This window comes from Melanotaenia boesemani, chromosome 12 (assembly GCF_017639745.1).
Source record: "Melanotaenia boesemani isolate fMelBoe1 chromosome 12, fMelBoe1.pri, whole genome shotgun sequence".
Classification (NCBI taxonomy): Eukaryota; Metazoa; Chordata; class Actinopteri; order Atheriniformes; family Melanotaeniidae; genus Melanotaenia; species Melanotaenia boesemani.
In genome coordinates this window covers 35116017-35139588 of record NC_055693.1, presented here as the reverse complement: position 1 = coordinate 35139588, position 23572 = coordinate 35116017, and the positions used below count along the sequence as shown (strand labels likewise).

The 23572-nt window shown below is 43.6% G+C and overlaps 2 protein-coding genes across 44 annotated transcripts in view; both read left to right on the top strand.

Annotated features, from left to right (window-relative positions):
- Nucleotides 1–20549, top strand: part of clasp1a (cytoplasmic linker associated protein 1a) — a 122267-nt gene extending 101718 nt beyond the window's left edge. For 19 of the 29 annotated variants that reach the window (XM_042000757.1, XM_042000751.1, XM_042000745.1 and 16 more), the window contains 11 exons: nucleotides 4401–4550; nucleotides 4632–4738; nucleotides 5208–5333; nucleotides 5603–5750; nucleotides 6936–7182; nucleotides 7439–7495; nucleotides 12653–12843; nucleotides 12919–13047; nucleotides 15113–15319; nucleotides 16176–16292; nucleotides 19155–20549. In XM_042000757.1, the coding sequence (XP_041856691.1) occupies nucleotides 4401–4550; nucleotides 4632–4738; nucleotides 5208–5333; nucleotides 5603–5750; nucleotides 6936–7182; nucleotides 7439–7495; nucleotides 12653–12843; nucleotides 12919–13047; nucleotides 15113–15319; nucleotides 16176–16292; nucleotides 19155–19241 (1566 nt within the window). In that variant the 3' untranslated portion in view covers nucleotides 19242–20549. The remainder of the gene's footprint in view (nucleotides 1–4400; nucleotides 4551–4631; nucleotides 4739–5207; nucleotides 5334–5602; nucleotides 5751–6935; nucleotides 7183–7438; nucleotides 7496–12652; nucleotides 12844–12918; nucleotides 13048–15112; nucleotides 15320–16175; nucleotides 16293–19154) is intronic. The other 10 variants (XM_042000760.1, XM_042000759.1, XM_042000762.1 and 7 more) reach the window with 3 other exon arrangements.
- A 479-nt stretch (nucleotides 20550–21028) lies between these two features.
- tfcp2l1 (transcription factor CP2-like 1) overlaps nucleotides 21029–23572 on the top strand; it is a 40105-nt gene continuing 37561 nt past the window's right edge. For 11 of the 15 annotated variants that reach the window (XR_006012156.1, XR_006012157.1, XM_042000771.1 and 8 more), the window contains exons 1-3: nucleotides 21039–21239; nucleotides 21388–21667; nucleotides 22749–22822. Coding sequence is in view for 12 of the 15 variants with exons in the window: in XM_042000771.1 (XP_041856705.1) it covers nucleotides 21054–21239; nucleotides 21388–21667; nucleotides 22749–22822 (540 nt within the window). In the remaining 3 variants the exon portion in view is untranslated. Of the gene's footprint in view, nucleotides 21240–21387; nucleotides 21724–22748; nucleotides 22823–23572 lie in introns of those variants that run through there. The other 4 variants (XR_006012158.1, XM_042000775.1, XM_042000773.1 and 1 more) reach the window with 4 other exon arrangements.

Here is a 23572-nt window from a genome sequence, read left to right as displayed (position 1 = left end):
CACATGTGATGGTGGGAGCCCTGTGTCATGCTGAAATGCCCCTTCTGCCTTACGATGTGTCCCAGACCCTTCATAGCTGGGTGAGCGAGGAGCTAGCTGGCAGGTCCAGTTCTGCAGCCTTACTGTCCACTGAGGGCAACCAGGAAGAAAGGTGTAAGCAGGTAGAGCCCACTCCGATAGCCAATCACAGCACAGCAAGCACCCAATGCCCGTCTGCCCGGTTCCTAACCACCAGCCTCTGAGAGTGTGAAAATGGAGTGTAGCATCTCACTCACCGTTTGTGCTGCAGGTGTTTTGCTTTAATAACCTAAAATGCGTCTGTGCCTGGCTACTGTCTCACTCACCACGTCGATGAAGCTTCTGTTGCAACCAGAAGAGTCTGATGTTTAACTCTGCGTCGCTACGTCGCAGGACAGGCCTGTTGACTTGTGTGGATTTGTAAGAGTTTGTCATTTTTCCACCAAACACTGAGAGGAATGCTGTTCTGGTCCCGCCTGACACTCGTCTGTCTGACTCCCACTAACAACCTGCATGATTTCCTTTGTTTTCATACTAAAGTTTTATAGGAAGGTTGTACAGAAATAAACCAGAGTCGTGTCGACACATCACAGACTGAGCAAAGCAGTTTAAACTGGATCTGAAAGCCATAGATGTTTATCTTTATAAAATAAATCAGTTCAAATGTGTTTATCTCAGTTTTTAAAATATGTTCTAGATATATACACTTACAAATCTATTCATTTATATCTACATGTATAAAGATATACCTTATAAATATATACTATATTATAGTCAGTTTGAATAATGGCATTATCATTATCATTATTATTATTATTTATAATAAATTATATTTACTGCCGTTGGCTGAAGCCTCATCAGAAATGGAAACGTTGCTGTCAAGAAGCCATTAAAGAAGGGAAACAGGCAGAAAAGGCTGAGGTATGTCACATGACACAAGAACTGGACCGAAGATCAGCAGAGGGACAGATCCTCCCCTGAACCTGGACCTCAGCAGGTTTGATGGAGGGACGGATCCTCCCCAGAACCTGGACCTCAGCAGGTCTGATGGAGGGACGGATCCTCCCCAGAACCTGGACCTCAGCAGGTTTGATGGAGGGACAGATCCTCCCCAGAACCTGGACCTCAGCAGGTCTGATGGAGGAACGGATCCTCCCCAGAACCTGGACCTCAACATTATTGAAACAGTGTGGGATCTTCTGGAGAGAGAGCGGAACAAAAGGCAGAGACATCCAGAAAAGAGCTTTAGAAATACCTTCAAGGATCCTGGAAAACTTTTCCTGGAAAGACCTTCAAGGATCCTGGAGAACTGTTCCTAAAGACCACTTAGAGAAATAAAAGAAAGCTTCTCTAAGAGGTTCAGACCGGGATGAAGACTAATGCTGCTCAGAATGGATTTTCATTCTAAGACCCTCAGAACTGGACCGGCTCTGGTTCGGACTTCTACTCTACAGACACTTCCAACTTTCTCAGTGAGGTTTACAAAAACAGATGGTGGATCGAGACTTTTACACATCATTCTGTATTCTCACTCTAGATCCAGATGTTATTAATTCAGTTTGTCTCCAAAAACCTGTAAAGAAATTTCAGCTGAGTTCTGTCCGTGTAGTTCAGGTAGAAAGCAACATAAAGTTCATTCAAGATGCAGCTTTCACTGTCCCATTACCTAATCCAGCTCCCATCCCAGCCTGTGACATCAAACCCACAGAACCAGTTTAGTGTTACCACTTCCACTTGGCTTCTTACACAAAATAAGCCGTAAAAACAGCAGCTGTGATTAAATTCTTTAGTCTGCTCCATTTAACGCCAGCCTGTCCCTTCTCTTACCTGTATCTGTACTGTCTTACCTGTATCTGTGCTCTCTTACCTGTATCTGTGCTCTCTTACCTGTATCTGTACTGTCTTACCTGTATCTGTACTGTCTTACCTGTATCTGTGCTCTCTTACCTGTATCTGTGCTCTCTTACCTGTATCTGTACTGTCTTACCTGTATCTGTGCTCTCTTACCTGTATCTGTACTGTCTTACCTGTATCTGTGCTCTCTTACCTGTATCTGTACTGCCTTACCTGTATCTGTACTGTCTTACCTGTATCTGTGCTCTCTTACCTGTATCTGTGCTCTCTCACCTGTATCTGTGCTCTCTTACCTGTATCTGTACTGTCTTACCTGTATCTGTGCTCTCTTACCTGTATCTGTGCTCTCTTACCTGTATCTGTACTGTCTTACCTGTATCTGTGCTCTCTTACCTGTATCTGTACTGTCTTACCTGTATCTGTGCTCTCTTACCTGTATCTGTACTGTCTTACCTGTATCTGTACTGTCTTACCTGTATCTGTGCTCTCTTACCTGTATCTGTGCTCTCTTACCTGTATCTGTACTGTCTTACCTGTATCTGTGCTCTCTTACCTGTATCTGTACTGTCTTACCTGTATCTGTGCTCTCTTACCTGTATCTGTACTGTCTTACCTGTAGCTGTACTGTCTTACCTGTATCTGTACTGTCTTACCTGTATCTGTGCTCTCTTACCTATATCTGTACTGTCTTACCTGTATCTGTGCTCGCTTACCTGTATCTGTGCTCTCTTACCTGTATCAGTGTTCTCTTACCTGTATCTGTACTGTCTTACCTGTATCTGTGCCCTCTTACCTGTATCTGTACTGTCTTACCTGTATCTGTGCTCTCTTACCTGTATCTGTGCTCTCTTACCTGTATCTGTGCTCTCTTACCTGTATCTGTACTGTCTTACCTGTATCTGTGCTCTCTTACCTGTATCTGTGCTCTCTTACCTGTATCTGTGCTCTCTTACCTGTATCTGTACTGTCTTACCTGTATCTGTGCTCTCTTACCTGTATCTGTACTGTCTTACCTGTATCTGTGCTCTCTTACCTGTATCTGTGCTCTCTTACCTGTATCTGTGCTCTCTTACCTGTATCTGTACTGTCTTACCTGTATCTGTGCCCTCTTACCTGTATCTGTACTGTCTTACCTGTATCTGTGCTCTCTTACCTGTATCTGTGCTCTCTTACCTGTATCTGTACTGTCTTACCTTTATCTGTACTGTCTTACCTGTATCTGTGCTCTCTTACCTTTATCTGTACTGTCTTACCTGTATCTGTGCTCACCTGCATGCTGTAACACAGAAATCGCTGCAGAAGTCTTGAAGTTTTCTTCCTGTATTTTGCACTGGATGCAGCTGTGAACACCTTTACCAGGTGTCCTGCAGGTGTAACGTATATATTGGCTTTTCTGGTTTCACAACTGACCGATTTTATTGTCAATAACTTCTTTTTTAAATGAACCCCTGTGGGTCACTTCAGTTTACTACCCCTTCAGGTCCTTAGACAAAAAGTCCTTTTCCACAACTTCCATAAAAATATTACAGATTATTTTTTCTATGTTTTCCCCTCAAATCGCTTATTCTGCTGCATTCCTTATAAAAATGTCAAACATGTAATTATTCAAATTATTTTAACCCTTTAATTGCCAATTTAACGCCTTCACTGTTGTTAAAACTGCTTCTGGTTTATTTTATTTTATTTATTTTAATCTAATTAATTCTTTTTTATTTACTATTTTTTATTTTATTATTTTGAACTTATTTATTATTATTTTTATTATTTATCATTCATTTATATAATATGTAATCGTGATTTTTTTGACAATTTTTTTTGCGTTTTTGCTGTATTTATCCTGTTTTTATATAACTGCAAATAAATGTAGGGGTTATTTACACTGTGTCGCAATGTAAAAAAACACATATTTTTTAGCAGGGGGATAATTTTAATCAGTTTTCAATGAAGTAAGAATGAGTAAAAACATTGATTTTGATCTTTAAATAAGATCCCCGTCCATCTAACGTTTATTATCAGGAAAATAAGTTTTATCCTTTTTTTTGTTCCATAAAAACAATGACATCATGTCAATAAATGAGCATTTAAAGGGTAAAAATAAAATGAATAATTAAATATTTGGTAGTTTTGAATAGGAGTGAAGTTTAATGAGTGATTTGAGTAAAAAGAGGAAACAAATATTAATTTGTTGTGTTTTTGTGGCAGCGTCTGGGAGAGAACCTTTTGGTCCTGTATTGACCTGAGAGGGCTGGAAATTTCCCCCCATGTCCCGTTGACCTTAAACACAAATTGATTTAAGTTAGAATTTCAACCCTTTCTTACAAAATTTCTTCCCATATGAGGAAACAACCAGAATGGAGGCCACAAGACGACCTGAAAGTATTGAAAACAGTCCAAAATGATCTACAGGGGTTAAAACAAGTCGGTGTCCCAGAGCTCTCTAAAGCTTCCCAGTGAAACCAGACAAACCACCTGACCGTCTCCTCTGTTGTGGTGCCTCTTCCTGACCTGCTGTGTTGCACGGCCTGCAGGCAGCTCAGGTGGTGCTCATCGCCTTGTTTGAGCTCAACACCCCAGAGTTCACCATGCTGCTGGGAGCTCTGCCCAAAACCTTCCAGGACGGGGCCACCAAGCTGCTTCACAACCACCTGAAGAACTCCAGTAACACCAGCAGCAATGTGGTAGGTCGTATCTGACAGAACACGAGTCATACACCCGTCCAGAAAAACCGCCCATGTCAAGATTTCTCTTCCTGTTTTCAGGGGTCTCCAAGTAACACCATTGGCCGGACGCCACCACGGCACACGCCCAGCAGGACCAGCCCCCTCACATCGCCCACAAACTGCTCCCACGGAGGGCTTTCTCCAAGGTAGCTACCCCCTGGCTGGGAGTTACTAACACTGACCGGCTGAATGCATGGCTGTTGTCATGATCTGTGGCCTGTCCTACTAACACGGGTGGTTTGAGTGAGTTAGAGTGAATCCTGTCACCGGGCTCAGGTCCACCAAGGTCCAAATTCTGACACTGATTCGGTGGAAAACATGGCTGTTCAGAGTAAAAACCAGGAGGATTTTTAGCTTCAGCCTGACCCCCTACGGTCCAGCAGAGCAACCCTGAGCATGAGGCCGTGCAGAAACTGGGTCTGCTGATGGGGAACTTTGTGGGTTTCTGCTGCTGTCCTGTTCTAACTGGTTGCTGTAACCTGGGAGCTCAGACTGTTTTCTTTTTGTCTTTTCTCTTGTTTTCTCTCTCTCCTCCGTCTGCTCGTTTCCATCCTTCTCTCCTGACTCTCTTGCCTCTATCTGCCCATCCCCCCTCCCTTCGTGCTGTGGCAAAAGTCGGTTATGGGGTTGGGGGGTCGACGGACCGTCAAAGCACCCCTCCGCCCCTCCTCCACCCCCTTCGCCTCACTCCACCCCTGCTGCCCCGTCCCTCAGGGTCCTGCGCAGAGCGTATTCACCCAGGTAAAGAGGCAGGCTGAGACCCTGGAAGTTTCCCCCTCAGAGAAGCTGCATCCAGTTTTTCTTTTTCCAAACCAGCTGAGAGACTTTGTTCTGTTTTTAAACCACAATAACTCTAAAATAAAAATAAAAAGTTGTTAGTGCATGCTCAGAGCCAATCTGCTGGTCAGTAATGCAGCTTGAGCACTTTGCATGTTTGTTTGAAAGTGAATGGATGTGTTTGTGCTGAAGTTCCACATGGATGTGTTTCTGTGTGTTTGTGTGTCTGGTAGCATGATGGAGTATGACACTGAGAACATGAACTCAGAGGAGATCTACAGCTCGCTGCGGGGCGTCACCGAAGCCATCCAGAGCTTCAGCTACCGGAGCCAGGAGGACCTGAACGAGCCAGTCAGACGGGAGCTGAAGAGGGACGACGCAGTAAGTCATCAGACTCCAGAACCAGAGAACTCATCCTCCATTTTTTAACTAGGTGGAAACATTCCTCAGAGACTTTTGACGTGATAGTATCACACAGCTGCTGCAGATCTGAGCTTTGTGACATGGTGCATTATCCTGCTGGAGGTAGCCATCAGAGGATGCTGCACTGAGGAGCGCTATCACTGCTATCATCCCCAGTGTCTCCGGGGTGATGATGTGTAGCTCCGTGGGGTAAACTGATGGATAGCTACCCTTGAGGTGCTCTGCAGAAGTTCTCCAGGCATTCTATCCCATCCAGGAGGTTTACAATCCAGCCACTAAATGTAGTTTTAAATCCACAATGATCCATGATAACAGCATTATTTATCGCATTTCACCATAAAAACATCACCATCACTACTATGTTGCTAAGAGACCTCTATTTAGACCTGGACATGATGATGAAGCCACTTCCTGTCAGACTTTCCACCAATCAGAGAGCTTAGATTGACGGTAACATCCAATCAGGAGCAGCCAAAGATCAACCAGTGAGCAGAAAGTTCTATGTGTGTGTGAAAAGAAGAAAAATAATGCTCCTTTATGGCTGGAATATGGGTTCCAATAATGAAAGTGTTGCGTTTTCAGTGATACTATCTGCATATGTTGGTTGGAACCAGTGCTGATTGGACTTCCAGTTGCCTTTCTATCATCTGTCTATTATGCTCGCTGGATATTTTCTCTTATTCAGACCATTCTCTGGAAACTCTAGAGATGGTTGTGGGTGAGAATCCCAGTAAATACTCAGACCAACAACCATGCCACGTTCAAAGTCTCTTAAATCCATTAAAGCCATGTGATTGGCTGGTTGGATATTAGTGTTAACAGGAAGTTAAACTGGTGAAGCTGATGAAGTGGGTGGTGGCTGGATACAAAACTATACGAAGATGCCACAGTTTAACAGTGTTCCTTGAACGCCTCTCTGAACCAGCAGTTGACACTCTAATGTTGCTTCATTTAAAAATATGCACAGATATGCTCAATGAACAGCTTTTGTGTCTCACAACAAGCAGTATGTGCAGGAAATCTGTAAAAGTGTTGACAGACTCCGGAGCTAATGACGACAAACTGAGCTCATAAGATGATGTTTTACAACAAAAGGAAGATTTTTAGAGAATAAACTGCTCGCCTGTCCTTCCTCTCCTACAGGTGGGGAGAGAAGGAGTTGCATCATCTCCTGGTTCTGATGCCCGCCTGGGTTTAGACGTGGTGGAAGGAGGTCGCAGTGCTCTGGACAACAAGACGTCCCTCCTCAACACGCCTTCGCCGCGCTCCTTCTCCGGGCCGCGGAGCCGGGAGTTCGCGCCGTACGGCTACGGAGAGAGCATCTGTACGTATGACAAGAGCGCGCTGAAGGAGGCGGTGTTCGACGACGACGTGGAGCAGTTCAGGGACTGTGAGTGGCTGCAGGAAAACACACATTTTACCCTCACAGCCCAGGTGGTGGCGCTGTCTGCATCTGCAGCATGACCACCGCCTCCAAAACATGATGTTCAGACCAGAAACTGTGAGTGGTCTGCTTTGTCTTAACACTGAAGACCACCGAGTTTCGCTTTATTATGTTCATTACAGTCATCACATTCTTCTCTCTACACCCTCTGTCCCCCACCTTCGCCTTCATCCCCCCTCCTCCTCCTCTTCTTCCTTCCCAGGCCGCCGTCTGGACAGTGGTGAGAACAAGATGTCCCTCCCCAAGGTCTTTGCTCCTGGTAAAGATGCTCGTCCCTACCCTCCTCTCTGCTCTCACTTCCCCTCATTATTTCTTCATGATCCTCTAACTTCCTCTAACTCCTCCCCGACGCTGTAGCCTCGTAAGCTTCAACACACCCGGTTCCACAGGGTGAACCACCTGCTCTGTTATCTAAACATTAACACCTGTTTAATCTCAGCTAAGAGCTCCTCAAAACCATTTCTGTCACCACCAAACAACAAACAATTAAAGAGCAGGTAAACCCAGATGATGGCTCCACCCCTTTACCCCACCGCATGGTCACGAACCAACCATATCTCTACTGACAGCAGAAAAGTTGGCGTTTCATCATCTCCAACTAAGATTCACTGAACCAGATGCAGAAGAAGCAAAATTCTGCTTCACATCTGGAAAACAGAACTTCTATCCACTGGGGAAAAAATAATTTACTGGAAAACTCCATCTCCCAGAGGCCTTTGAGAGCATTTTATAATCCAAAACCAGTGGGTCTGCTCCTTTTCAGTCAGCTGGGCGATGACCCGGGACGAGGTGATGTGAGCAGGGGAGGAGTTTGTCGCCTAAATGGAGAGGAAAGAGGCTTTACCTAAACACAGGAGGACCTTTCAGAGCAAATATGATGATAAAAATAATTTTAATAATGATATTAAACTATTTTAACAGTAATAATAATTTTGATGCATTTGTTTGAGGCTGTAGTCTGCTAAATAAGACGATGCTGTATGAAGGAGGTTGGTTGGGAGAGGAGCTGAACAGGATCATCACATCTGCAGAAGCTATTTGAGGAATCATCTTAACGCAAAGTTATCTGCTGAACTTAAATAAAGGCCACAAATCCACATTATTTATCAGGTTAAAACATTTTCTATGTTGATCTGCAAACCCGCTCGGATTGGTTCGTTTCACTCGTGTTTAAACACCGAACAAGCCGCCGGTCGTCCACTTGACGCCCTGGAGCTGCGCAGACAAATGCTCACTAATTGTTCTTCAATCTTTATTTTTCAAAATGAAAAAAGTCACCTGAACCTTCTGTTGTGTGTCACATAAGACAGAGGTCCCCAACCCTGGTCCTCTAGGCCCACTGTCCTGCAGGTCTTAGATGTCTCCCTGCTGCAACGCACTTGATTCAAATTAAGTGGTTTTCTGCCCGGCTCTGCCAATGAGTCATTAATGTGAATCAGGTGTGTTGCAGCAGGGAGACATCTAAGACCTGCAGGATAGTGGACCTTGAGGACCAGGGTTGGCGACCTCTGACATAAGACATATCACATATAAGCCTAAGCTGTCTGTGATTATCCCCATGTGGAGTGTGACTAACACTCCTGTCGTCCTTAGATGTGGACACAAGTCCGAGCTCATCATAGACCAGAACTGCTCAGAAGGACTCACCACGCTGAGTATGCAGACCTGCTCTAAGGTCTCAGTAGGTGTTTTTGTTCTGAGCAGCTCATCTATAAGGGAACCAGCACTTTGTGGTGTTGTCACGGCAACACTCACAACAATTTGTGTGACATGTGATGACTAATGTGTGAAATGGGTGTGATAGGTAAGACAGACCAAAGGAGTAAACAACGCGTGTATAAAGCTACGAAGACTTTTAACTTTATCTCACCAGTGTGTGAAATAAAGTGTGACCTCAGGGGTGACAGAACTACAAAGGAATCAGTTTCATATACGAGTGCATTGGCTTTCTAAAGTATTAGTAGACATTTTCATAATTAAATTGATTTGTGAACGCATTCCATATTTTATGTGTGTATACTCTTAAGTTTTTGCCTGTAAATGTAGATTATAAAACAGTTTGTGAGCATTTGTCTCTTTTTCTTTTAGCGTTGTGAGCTTTTGTCATGGAGTCGCCCTGCTGATCGCCCGCTTTAATACTCCTCCCACCACCTCAGATGATGAATGGAGCACATCCGTCAGTCTTTCTGTGTCTCCTCACTGTTGATGGTTGGTGAGATGGATGTAACCATGGTGACATCAGCGTGATTCTACTGGGTCACGCAGTTAAAATGAGGATCGATCATGTAAATCAGCCGAGTTACCAGGAGATTCACCCCTCGTAATTCAGATGTAAAATATTTCCACGTTTATGCACAGATCCACGTGTTTGCACTTTTTATCTACTTCTGGATAAAATGACGCTCCACCACAGAGGAAGAGCTGGAGATGGGTTTAAAGACAGTGGGACCGAGTTGAGCGCCCCAGCTAACACCTAGCTATCTCTTTACTAAAACCTGTGTCACTTTACTCTGTTTCACTTCAGCTCCAAGGATCTTTGCACAGATAATGTCCACATGGTCTGCTGGAGGTTTTTGCCTCCTGCAGAGGTTATATACTAGAAAATGTAAAAATAAATTTAGGCAAAGAGAAAATTCTTTTTTTTTCCTGTGCTTCTTATGCAGTGACTTTAACACAGCCACATCTGTGGTGATGCTTCCACCTCTGATGAAATCTCATCTTTATTTTCATACCAAGCTGGTCTGCACAGAGTTTGTAGTTGCAGAGAAGCAATCTGCTCTTTTAGGGTCATTTTTCCAGCAGAAACTCCAGAAAGACCCTCAGGGCTTAAGAGGCTCTTAACTCACAGCTGCTGTTGAAGCATCTGACTGATCAGTTAACATAAATTTCCTCTGTGGAGATCCAGCTCATTGCGTAATCGATAACATTTAATTCTTTACACGTAAAAATGTGGACACCCACAGCTCCTGAACACATCACCGCTCTACCACCTGCAGCAGAGCTGAAGTGGGTTTCGTCTGGCGTAATGTTCTGCAGGCCCAGATGTTTAACATGAATGAGATTTTCCTCCTCTCATTAAATTAAACTTTAAATTCCACCAATGCTTTAACGTTGATGTTTATTACATCCAGCACCTAAAAACATATGTTTTCCAATTTGTTGTCTTACAACCTGGAATTAAAGCTGAGGTTTTTGGTGTTTGTACGAGTCGTTGAAAACAACGTTCCACCCACGTTGAAGGTGCCAAGAAAATCTGCCACATGATTCTCTGGACTTCGACTCAATCCATCACCTTTAAGAGTTCCACCTTAAAGCCTTCAGCAGCCACGCTGAGATGCGCTCAGTCAGGTTCGACGCCCATCAGACCTGTACTGTTTACATGGTCTGCTGCAGTGTCAGGACATGTGTCATCCATTACATGGATAAGTCATTCTGTTCCGGAAACAGCAGTAGAAGAAGAAACACTGATTTCTGATGTAAACAAACACTGCTGCTTGTGCGTATTTATCACCAACTTACTGATTTCATTGTCCTGCTGGAAGGGTGACCTCCGTTCCAGCCTCTAATGTCTAATAAAGACTCAGATAGGTTTTCCTCCAGAACTGCAGTCATCATTCCCTCAGTTCTGACCAGTTTCCCTGCTGATGGAAACATCCCCACATCATGATGCTGCCGCCACCATGCTGTACTGTGGAGATGTCTGGTTTAGTGGTGAAGGACTTTCATTGGTTTTATAAACACTAACAGTTTCATTTGTGCTGGTTCAGATTGTGGAGTGTTTCAGAACAGGTGTGTATTTCCTGAGATCATGTGATGCTTGGACAACACCCAGAAACATACATTTCACTTCCAGGTATAAACCTGGCCTCATAAGGGCAACATGACACTTACGAGGAACTGCAGTTAGCATTCAGTGTTAGCTGTGCTGACGTGTCGCCAGCTTATAGACACGGAAATGAGTTTTCTTCTTGTGTGGAGCAATTTAACAGATCTTCAGTTGCAGCTGTTGTTGGTTAGCTCACATCCTGACATGAAAACGGGTCAGGGTGAAAAAGGTGAGGATCAGCCTCTCTAGGGGGGTCTGGGGGCATGCTCCCCTGGAAGAAAATTTTGGACATTTTATATATAAAAGCATCAATCTGGTCCACTTGGAGAAAAAATCCGCCAGAATGAATGTTTATTAAAGTGTATAACACATCTAAAGATGAAATGACAGCTCTTGTTCTTCACTCTGACCTTCTAATCTGAGCCAAGACCAGTTCCAGCTGCACTTCATACCTGCATCCAGGTGTTTGACCACCACAGCATCTTCCTCATAACACACTCATTCTGGAAACACAGGGTAGTATCAGGGTCAACTTACAGCTTAATGATAGGTTCACAGGTCAGATGTGATGTTATACAGATATCTGTTCACTGGAAAAAACATTCATACCAAGTGTAGAAAAGTAGCGTTTCACAATTTCAGAGAAATAAAGCGCAGGCGTACCCTACCCCACAGAGAAAACCTACCCTAACCAACAGAGAAAACCTACCCTAACCGACAGAGAAAACCTACCCTAACCAACAGAGAAAACCTACCCTAACCGACAGAGAAAACCTACCCTAACCGACAGAGAAAACCTACCCTAACCGACAGAGAAAACCTACCCTAACCGACAGAGAAAACCTACCCTAACCGACAGAGAAAACCTACCCTAACCGACAGAGAAAACCTACCCTAACCAACAGAGTAAACCTGGAAATAGTTTTAGCTACATCAGTCCTACATATATAGTTGGATTTCAGATTTTCAGATCCACACCAGTTTCCTACCTTCCACTGACCAACGTTACTTATCTGATATAAACAGCATGTCCTGTGACACATGACAGCGAAATGACTAAAATTTGCTTACGTAACCTCACGTTAGTTTGTTGACTTAAATTCTATAATGTAACTATCGAGTGTAGTCACAAAAAGCTAACGTTAGCTTGCATCAGTCAACCTTACCTTTTAGCCTCTCAAGCTGGTCCACTCAGCAAGTTCAAACCAAATCAGGTCAGGGTCAGCTCGCAAGTGCGCTGGTCAGCACAAACCAATCAGGAAGCCGTATTCTTCCCCACATCTGTGCTAATATTTCAGAGCTGTAGCTAGCAGGGGATTGTCTTGTTCAATTCAAGGCTCCCTTCAGGCGCAGCTCACTACGGCTCCACGCCACTCTTGTGTATGAAATCAAAGTCCTAATAAAAATATTTCTGGTATAACTCCATGTCCACCCCTCACCCACCTCTCCCCCCCACAAAAAAATAGTTTCTCATCTACACGATTCATCAGTCACCTTTTTTAGACTGAAATCGGCGAATTTGGCCGAAAGGTGAGGGATTATCATGTCTGCTCATCTGACTCGTCCTTCTTATCCTCCCTCGGTGATCAGTTGGTCAGGATCACTCTGACCTGGTGGCCGACCTGCTCAAGGAGCTGTCCAATCACAACGAGCGCTCCGAGGAGCGTAAAGGCGCCCTGGTGGAGCTGTTGAAGATCACCCGAGAAGACAGCATGGCTGTTTGGGATGAACACTTCAAGACCATCCTCCTGCTGCTGCTGGAGACGCTGGGGGACAGAGATGTAGGTTACCTGACCTGCTGTATAATCTGTACATATATTCCTTTGTTTCATGCTCTTCCTGTTGTTTCCATGCAGCACACCATCCGAGCCCTGGCCCTGCGAGTCCTGAAGGAAATCCTGAAGAATCAGCCGGCCCGATTCAAGAACTATGCTGAGCTCACCATCATGAAGACGCTGGAGGCTCACAAAGACTCTCACAAGGAGGTACGCAGCTCCCTTTTCTAAATGCAGCAGTGCGTACAAGCTCATGAGGTCACAGCGAAACATCTTAAACACGTTAAACGTCACGGCTGACGTGTGGATTAATGCTGAGAAACTAGCTGCAGAATCACCAGTTCGCAAACAACTCGCTGACTGATGATGATGAAGCATAGAGAGCATCTTCTCCATCATGGCCTGTAACTGGACCACTGACATATTCAAAGATTTATTTAGACGTCCCTGTTGATGTTTGTGACATTTAAAATGAAGATGAAGCATTTTATGTAAATTTATTAATAAAATTCAGCTTTAGTTGTAGCATCAAACTCATTTCAAATAACTTTAAACATACATTCCAATTCACTGTAGTCCAGTTATAGTCCAGTTATAGTCCAATTATAGTCCAGTTATAGTCCAGTTATATTCCAGTTATATTCCAATTATAGTCCAGTTATCGTCCAGTTATAGTCCAGTTATAGTCCAGTTATAGTCCAATTATAGTCCAGTTATAGTCCAGTTATATTCCAATTATAGTCCAGTTATAGTCCAATTATAGTCCAGTTATAGTCCAGTTATAGTCCAATTATAGTCCAATTATAGTCCAGTTATAGTCCAGTTATATTCCAATTATAGTCCAGTTATAGTCCAGTTATATTCCAGTTATAGTCCAGTTATAGTCCAATTATAGTCCAATTATAGTCCAGTTATAGTCCAGTTATATTCCAGTGATAGTCCAGTTATAGTCCAGTTATATTCCAGTTATAGTCCAGTTATAGTCCAGTTATATTCCAATTATAGTCCAGTTATCGTCCAGTTATAGTCCAGTTGTAGTCCAGTTAAAACATGATCCATCATGTGATCCACCTTAGTCCAATTTATTGTAACTGTGTTCATAAAATAATGATCTACCTAAGGAAAACATCCATCAGAACCAGAACCAGGAAGGAGCCCAGTGCATCATGGGACGTCCTCCAGTAGCCTCGGCCTCTAGCAGCAGGACTAGAGGATGGATCGGGGTCACCAAGCCAGACCTGCTAGAAGATTTATGAAGAAGGAAAGTTGAAGATGATCTGAATGTAGAGAGGGGGTCTGATACCTGAAGCCAGACTGGGATCCGGTTCCACAGAGAGGGTCTGATAACTGGAGGTTCTGCCTCTTGTTCTACTTGTAGAACCTCTAGGAACCAGTAAACCTGCAGTCTGAGACTGAAGCTCTGATGAGAAAACCTGGAACTCTGAGATCTTTAAGATCCAGTGGATCTGGGTCACTAAGAGTTTTATATGTGAGGAGAAGAACTTTAGATTCTGTTCTGGATTTAACAGGAGACGATGAAGAGAAGATAAAACTGGAGAAACATGATCTCGGATGATGATCCTCATCAGAACCCTCGCTGCAGCATCCTGATCAGATGGAGACTTTTCAGATCAGTAATCAGGAATTACTGCCGTCCAGTCTGGATGGAACAGATCCATGGACCAGTTTTCCTGCATCACTCTGAGACAGGATGCTCCTCATTCTGGGAATATTACGTAGATGTTTCATAAAACATTTTTTATCAAACTGAATGTAATTTAGTAAATTCTGAAACATAAAAACTTTTTTTTATGTTAGTATAAAAAACATCATAAACATGAGTGATAATCATATCAGGCCTTCATCTGTAACCTCAGCATCAGTTATTAATGTTAGAACAGTAATACCTGAACAATAAGTCCAACCTTTGACCAGAAACTCAGCACAAAGCTCAATTACTGGGTTGGTGTGTAATTTTCCTACCGCGACGCTGAGCCGTGCAGCAGCGACCACGTGTAGAGGAATAACACGAACCCATCATCACACAGATTAATCTACTAATCTGCTGCATTCAGGATGTTAGATGGTGTAAAATGAGCCAGAATATTCTTGATTTCTCATTTCCTAACTTTATGATTTACTCCCAGTGTTTCATATTTCCAGTCATTTTTGTGACATTTTATTTTCTCTTTTTGTGTTCAGTGTGGTTTCCGCTTGTCAGACAGCAGGTCTCCTCCTCTGATCTGAATGATTTCAACATGATTTTGTGTTTTAGGTGGTGCGTGCAGCCGAGGAGGCGGCCTCCACCCTGGCCGGCTCCATCCACCCAGAGCAGTGCATCAAGGTGCTGTGTCCCATCGTGCAGACGGCCGACTACCCCATCAACCTGGCCGCCATCAAGATGCAAACCAAAGTCATTGAACGCATCACCAAGGACTCTTTACTCCAGCTGCTGCCTGACATCATCCCTGGACTCCTGCAGGTGTGAATCCACAGCCGCACATCAGCATCTAGTTTAACCACAGACAGATTTCACACAAGTTCAATTATTTTATCTGAAACATGCAGCCTGAAAACAGCATAAAACTCCACTAGAAGAAGGAAAACTCTTTAACCCTTAAACCTCCATCAGATCTCCCCGAGGTCCACCTCCTCCACCACCAGCAGCGGTGTGTGTAGCTCTGTGGGGTAAATGTGATGGATAGCTACCCTTTAGCTGATCTACGGAGGTTTTCCAGGCGTTTCTATCCCGTCCAGGAGGTTTACAATCCAGCCACTAAATGTAGTTTTATTCAGAGACTCTATCTGGTAAATCCACAATGATCCATGATAACAGCATTATTTATCACATTTCACCATAAAAACATCACCATCACTACTATGTTGCTAAGAGACCTCTATTTAGACCTGGACATGATGATGAAGCCACTTCCTGTCAGACTTTCCACCAATCAGAGAGCTTAGATTGACGGTAACGTCCAATCAGGAGCAGCCAAAGAAAGGCAGCACAACCACAAGTACACAATAAAAAGGTTTCAGCTTTTATATGTGTTGGTACATTAAAACACAAAAAATGACTTGGGGTTTTAGTGGTTAGAACAAAGAAAAGTATAAATATTGTCTGCTCACTGAAATCTTTTTCATAATTCTTCACTTGACAGACGGATACAACAGAACCTTCCATGTGGGCATATTTGGTCAATGGTCATATTTGGACAGTGGGGATTATTTGCCTTATTTGTCCCTGGAAATGTTTGCGTGTACTCTGCACTCGCTGCAGCTCCTCCCACGTTCCCGCTGACCTCTATGTGTGTGTTGGTGTGTGTGTGATGCTGCAGGGCTATGACAACACAGAGAGCAGCGTTCGCAAGGCCAGCGTGTTCTGCTTGGTGGCCATCTACTCTGTCATTGGTGAGGATCTCAAACCCCACCTGGCACAGCTCACGGGCAGCAAGGTACACACCATCCCATGTACACATGCATGCACACGCACACAAGCTGGGTCTCTTCAACAGACGTGCAGCCTTATCATCTTCCCATGTTGTTATTTTTGAGCCGACTGCCCCATAATAAAACCCAGGTCAAATTCGTCCCGCTTTCACGACTGCGTGTGTCCTTGAGTTACGTAAGAGTTCAGGTCTGAGGGCCCAGTCCACCCGAACCTCACACCGTTTCAGACCACATCATCTTCACAAACAGTTCTGGGATGAACTCCATTTAGTGGAAATTTTGTCCAAGAATGTCTAACTGGAGGTTTTTAATTCATAGTTATTACCAAATACTCAGAGACACTTTTACTTTGAAGTAGCCGAGTATAAATAGTTTCCTCATCAAATGAATAGAAATCCATAATATTTAGCTCAGATGGAGGATAGTCCTGTTAGAACAAGGACAAATTTCAACAGCATTTGAAGAAGAAAGCAGCTCTCACATCACATCAGTTACTTGGAGCTAGCCTGGCATTTATCACAGCTTTGTAGTCCTAGGAACGAGTAATCCTAGGAACAAGTAATCTAGGTACGAGTAATCCTAGGAATGAGTAATCCTAGGAACGAGTAAAGTAATCCTAGGAACGAGTAACCTAGGAACAAGTAATCCTAGGAACGAGTAATCTAGGAATGAGTAAAGTAATCCTAGGAACGAGTAATCCTAGGAACGAGTAATCTAGGAACGAGTAAAGTAATCCTAGGAACGAGTAATCTAGGTACGAGTAATCCTAGGAACGAGTAATCCTAGGAACGAGTAAAGTAATCCTAGGAACGAGTAACCTAGGAACAAGTAATCCTAGGAACGAGTAATCTAGGAATGAGTAAAGTAATCCTAGGAACGAGTAACCTAGGAATGAGTAAAGTAATCCTAGGAACGAGTAACCTAGGAACAAGTAAAGTAATCCTAGGAACGAGTAATCCTAGGAACGAGTAAAGTAATCCTAGGAACGAGTAACCTAGGAACGAGTAACCTAGGAACGAGTAATCCTAGGAACGAGTAACCTAGGAACGAGTAATCCTAGGAACGAGTAACCTAGGAACGAGTAATCCTAGGAACGAGTAATCTAGGTACGAGTAATCTAGGTACGAGTAATCCTAGGAATGAGTAATCCTAGGAACGAGTAATCTAGGTACGAGTAATCTAGGTACGAGTAATCCTAGGAACGAGTAAAGTAATCCTAGGAACGAGTAACCTAGGAACGAGTAATCCTAGGAACGAGTAATCTAGGAACGAGTAAAGTAATCCTAGGAACGAGTAATCCTAGGAATGAGTAATCTAGGAACGAGTAAAGTAATCCTAAGAACGAGTCATCCTAGGAACGAGTAATCCTAGGAACGAGTAATCTAGGAACGAGTAAAGTAATCCTAAGAACGAGTCATCCTAGGAACGAGTAATCCTAGGAACGAGTAATCCTAGGAAGGAGTAATCTAGGAACAAATAAGGTAATCCTAGGAACGAGTAATCTAGGAACGAGTAAAGTAATCCTTGGAACAAGTAAAGTAATCTAGGAACGAGTAAAGTCATCCTTGGAACAAGCAAAGTAATCTAGGAACGATTAAAGTAATCCTTGGAACAAGTAAAGTAATCTAGAAACGAGTAAAGTAATCCTTGGAACAAGTAAAGTAATCTAGAAACGAGTAAAGTAATCTCGGAACTAGTAAAGTTATCTAGAAACGAGTAAAGTAATCCTTGGAACAAGTAAAGTAATCTAGGAACGATTAAAGTAATCCTTGGAACAAGTAAAGTAATCTAGAAACGAGTAAAGTAATCCTTGGAACAAGTAAAGTAATCTAGAAACGAGTAAAGTAATCTCGGAACTAGTAAAGTTATCTAGAAACAAGTAAAGTAATCCTTGGAACAAGTAAAGTTATCTAGGAATGAGTAAAATAATCCTTGGAACAAAGAAAGTAATCTAGGAAAAAGTAAAGTAATCCTTGGAACAAGTAAAGTAATCCTTGGAACAAGTAAAATAATCTAGAAACGAGTAAAGTCATCCTTGGAACAAGTAAAGTAATCTATAAACGAGTAAAGTCATCCTTGGAACAAGTAAAGTAATCTAGAAACGATTAAAGTAATCCTTGGAACAAGTAAAGTAATCTAGGAACGATTAAAGTAATCCTTGGAACAAGTAAAGTAATCTAGAAACGAGTAAAGTCATCCTTGGAACAAGTAAAGTAATCTAGAAACGAGTAAAGTAATCTCGGAACTAGTAAAGTTATCTAGAAACGAGTAAAGTAATCCTAGCTCCAGAGTTTCTGACAGACGGACGTCTCTGGAACCAGCAGAGTCTCTGCTGTCATGTGACTCCTGGTTTGTGTGGAGAAATGATCAGAAGCTGTAAAGTGGACAGAGATGTTCTCCTGGTTTTCATTCCTGTATAGCTGCTGGGGTTTGAACTGTGTTTGGTTTGTTTGCTGATGCTTGGTGGAGTCTTTTAGCTGAGTTTCTCCCATCGTGTTGCTATGCTACATGTTAGCATTGCTGCTTCCTGGTGTGATGATATCAAATGTGATGATAAAAATGACTTTTTAAAACTTAAATCCTGAAGCTAAAAATAAATTCTGTAAATTCCATGAAACAAGCACCCTGGTTTCCAGTCAGGCTGAAGAGGCTGGATGGATGTAGGAGTGGTTGTGGTAATTTTTCATTAACCGTTCCTGATGTTCTGCCAGCTGATGGGATGAGGCTGTGGGATCAAGAAGAGGAGACCTCCTCCCAGCTTAGTGTATTTCAGAGCCACAAAGCTAACTTTTGCGTGGTTAAAATCCATGAACGACGCTCAGTTTAACAAACATTTAAAGATGATTTCCACATCTCTGTGTTTGCAGATGAAGTTACTGAACCTGTACATCAAGCGGGCCCAGACCACCAACAGCAACAGCAGCAGCTCCTCGGACGTCTCCTCCCACAGTTAATGCTGGACGCTCATAAGGGATCCGGGGTTTTCCTGGACATCACCGAGCCTCTTCCAGACTTCTCTCCTGTCCGCCCGTCTGTCCTGCAGCTTCTTCTCCTGAATTCACTCCTCTGCTGCGGAAAGCTGTGAATGTAGCTGCTGTGCTGGTTTTAGTCACCTCTCCATCGCCATGGTTTCCTCTGTCCCCTCACCTGGTTTCCAACACGCCACATCTCAATGATGTTCTCAGTCTGGATGATGGGAAGTCATTTGGCTGGACCAGTGATACTGATAATCAAATCTGTTGTGTAAGAGAGATGTGAGGATACAAGCCTGATGGTTCATTTTATTTTTAACAGCATCTTAATACATGAAATCCTTCCAACATGCATCCAACACGCCGTCGCTCCAGCTCCATGTTGGACAATCCCTCACATTTCCAACAGGTTCTCTGAGGTTCAGATTAAAGATGGCCGACATGTCTCTTTGAACTCAGCAGATTTAAGGAAAGTGGTGCAGATCTGTTGCATCGGGCTGCTCAGTCTGAGCATGCTCAGTGAGTCTGTGTGAAACCAGCTGCTCTGTTCTTCACGTTGAGACGACAGTATTCGTGTCCTCTTACAGATCCACAGCTTCTGCACATCCACAGCTAGAGATGATTTGTTCATACACTTCTTGACCACCGCTTCACAAACTTTGAGTAAATAAAATAAAACAATGTGAACAAGTTGATTATTAAACTATTTGCACGTTACCAGAACAGCTTGCATGTGACGGCAGCTCCCTGCTGTGTCTGAGCAGTCCTGCCTTTCCGGCTGCGCCTGCAGCTGCATCTGATTCCTCCTCTGTGATTGGACGCTTCCAGAGGAGTGAAGATTACGCCGCTGCCCGTAGCTTCTGTTGCCTGTATGCAGGTTGGGAGTTTGAGTTTAAAATGTTGGATTCCTGCTGTGAGACGCTGGGAAAAATTCCCTCATCTGATCGGTACTGTTGCTCTGCTGTTCGCAAGCGAATAATTATTCCCCGTTTGAGTGGAGGATGTTCTGGTTTCGGGGGCCGGGTCTGCTCATGAAGAAGTAAATAAAGTTTATGATACGCTGTTTGGTGCTGACGAGGAGCCTCCTGCAGCTCAAGCTTACCATCACACCCGGCCGGTCTCCATCGCTCATTTCACCCTCTGACTCTATTTATAGACTTTATTTCAGCTGATTTCGTTTGATCCTGATGATAAATTGTACAGAGGTTTTGTTTTTGTTTACACCCACATGTGGTAGATCTGCAACGATGTAAAGAAGCGTTTGCTGTAGAAATAAAGAGACTGAACTGAGCTCAGCGTCTGTGTCTCTGTCCTGCTTGCAGACGTCTGTCCATCCATTTACCAGCTCGTGCATGTGAGCACTGAGGTGTGCTTAGCTGCTGGAGGTAAACATTAACCTGAGCAGACTTTGAGATGACCTGCTTTTAATCTCTGGTCTCTTACAGAAGTCTGACAGCAGCTGCAGGTTCAGGTCAAACGCTCTGTGCTCTGAAAAAAGGAAACTTCCTTCTCATGTTTCTACTAACATCTGAAACATCTGCCTGGTTTCAGTCATCAAGCAAAAGGAGAATAAAAACTATTTTCTGCACAGTGAAAACAAAATGTTTGTATTTTTTCCCAAAAATTTACCTGAAACATCTTAGTGGCTTTGGACCAAACTGTTATCAGAGTCACTATCTGATCGAGAGGGACAGCGAATGCTTCGACCTGGACAGACATTGGTACTGAAGGAGGAGGTGTGCCGGCACGCTCCGCCTCCCAAAGGTCATCCAAGGTATGTTAACGGAGGCCATAATGACATCACTGGGACAATATAAGAGGCGGCTGCACACCTCTGAACTGGAACCTGAGGAATCCAGCAGGCGCGAAGCTTCGTCTCCACACCTGTCCTGGTCCCAGCACACAAGAAGAAGAAGACGCCATGCTGTTCTGTCATTCCCAGCCAGAGTCGTACCACCAACATTCTGCCACCTACATCAGGTAAAGTCAGCAGCTTCACCTGAACACAAACCGCAGATTCTTCCAGGTGATCCGCTGTTTCTGCTCTGCTTTTATCTTCAGACATTTCACAGATAAACTGTTAAAAATCCAACAAAAACAAACCGTTTTCACAATTTTCCTCCTTCAGGCTGAAGCAGACACATTAAAACTGCATTCTGCAACATCAACCTTTGCTCCCGTGATCATTAGAAGGGATAAGATAAGAAGGAAAGTAGGACGGTGGTGGTTTAGGCTCTGTTCTCCTTGTCCTCCCCTCAGAGACGCCCTGGCGCCTTTCCTGAAGAATGAAGAAGCCCGGCTCATGGCTGAGAGCGGCGTTAAGAGGACGCCGTTCCAGTACGTTCTGTGTGCAGCCACATCACCGGCTGTGAAGCAGCAGGAGGAGGCGCTCACCTACCTGAACCAAGGTAGCCGTCTGTCCTGCACCGAAGCTCATTCTGTCGCAGCAAATGTGGCTTTTTAGGTCAGTTTATTACAACCTGATGAGAATTTAACTTCATTTAAAAAGCAGTTTGTTTACAATCAGACGTGTGAGAACAAAGCCAGAATAAAGAATAATCCTGTCGTCTGCTTCCTGCAGCAGAATGATCAGCAAACATTCAGTCATCAATGAGGAATTCTTTTTTATTATATTTAAGCTTTTAACACCTGAATTTATTTACTGATATATAAATGAGGGAAAAATAACTAAACAGAAAAGTCCAATTACATATAAAATAAATATTTTCAAATACATCAAATTAATTAAAAATAAATACATAATAGTAAATAAATAATAAATGAAATCAAAAGAAATAGAATAAAACATGACAATAAATATTAGCAGGTTAAAGAGAATTAAACCAATAAAAATATCCTAATAATAAAATATGAAATCTGCCCTGACTGAGGTCCAGATTTGAATTTTTGGAGGATTTTCTGGAAGGAGAACAGAGAAACTGTTTTAATGAGAGAAGCTTGAATTTAAACCTGCAGACTGGAACCTCGTGGATCCAGACTGTCATCTCTCCTGGCTCATGAAGCTTCTCCTGTCAGTCTTTTTTACTGCCTCCGTAGTTTCAGGCTTTGTGTTGAACGGAGTAATTCTGTTTATCAGGCAACGTGTGTTTTACTGTCAGAGTTTTATCTAACTGTCCTCCTGTCTTTCTGTCCTCCTGATTGAGCTGTCCCTCATGTCTTCCTTCCCTTCGTCCTGCTTATCTGCTCTACAGTAAAGAAACAATGAAAGCTTCTCTGTGACCTCTGGCCAACACGTGGATGGCAGGTTAATCTGCGTCAGGGTGTAGCTCAGGCTAGCAGCAGCCATGCAGTCGCCCTCTAATACTTGCATGTGATCAGGATGGAGATGTAGAAGTGTCCCAGCAGCATATCTGGCTCAGAGGGTTTCTAATCTGATTGAGCTTCTTTCCCACTGCCCCTCTTTTCTGATTGACTGATTTCCCATTTTTCAATTGTAATCAGGTTTTTTTTTAATGTTTTAAAATGTAGGTCAGTCCTACGAAATCCGTATGCTTAACAGAAAGCTAGTGGAGTATACAGATATAAGCAGCAAATATGTGAAGGTAGGTGTAAGGTATTATGTATTTAACATTCATGTGACCTCTTCCTCTTTCTTCTCTTGTCTGTTTTCAAGTCTCACTTTCCTGGTTTGTCGCAGGTCCCTGAACCCTCCCTTCTGCTTCGGGGGTGGGGTGTCAGCCTCGGAGAGCTTGGTACTGTCACCCAACCTTACCTTTCCTCTGCCCTGAAACTGACACAAAGCCCTCACAGACATCACCTCACTTCCTCACTTCCAGCACACACACGCTCTGTCTGGGTCATGTGACCACGCCATCCTGCTTCCGTCTGCCTCGCTGGGCGCTCTCCATCACGGCCGGGGCATCTTTACGCTGCTTTCCCACCCAGAGTAAAACATTTCCTCCAGAGGAATCAACCACCTGGACGAGCGTTCGATGCCTCTGCAGTGTGGAGAAAACCCAGTCAGCAGCCTGTCTGTCACGCTACCTTCACCCTCACCGCCCAGGTTTTTCTGACGCTCAGCTACAGACTAAACTTCAGGTGTAGGAGGAAGGTGACTCGGTTGAATGATTTCCGAGTGAGTGCACCCTCTCAACGCGTCAGCGTCGTCAGGCTGCCAGTGTTAGACATCCCAGCGTTCAGGCTGTAGCATAGAAGCAGGAGAATGTAGCAGGTGGCATCTCTGCAAACACATGACGTAACGGACCCACGACTGTTTGCTGCTCAGTCATGCACGAGCCCCCATAAATACCCCAATGATACATGTTTTTACAGCTTGTTAACTTTACTTCCTG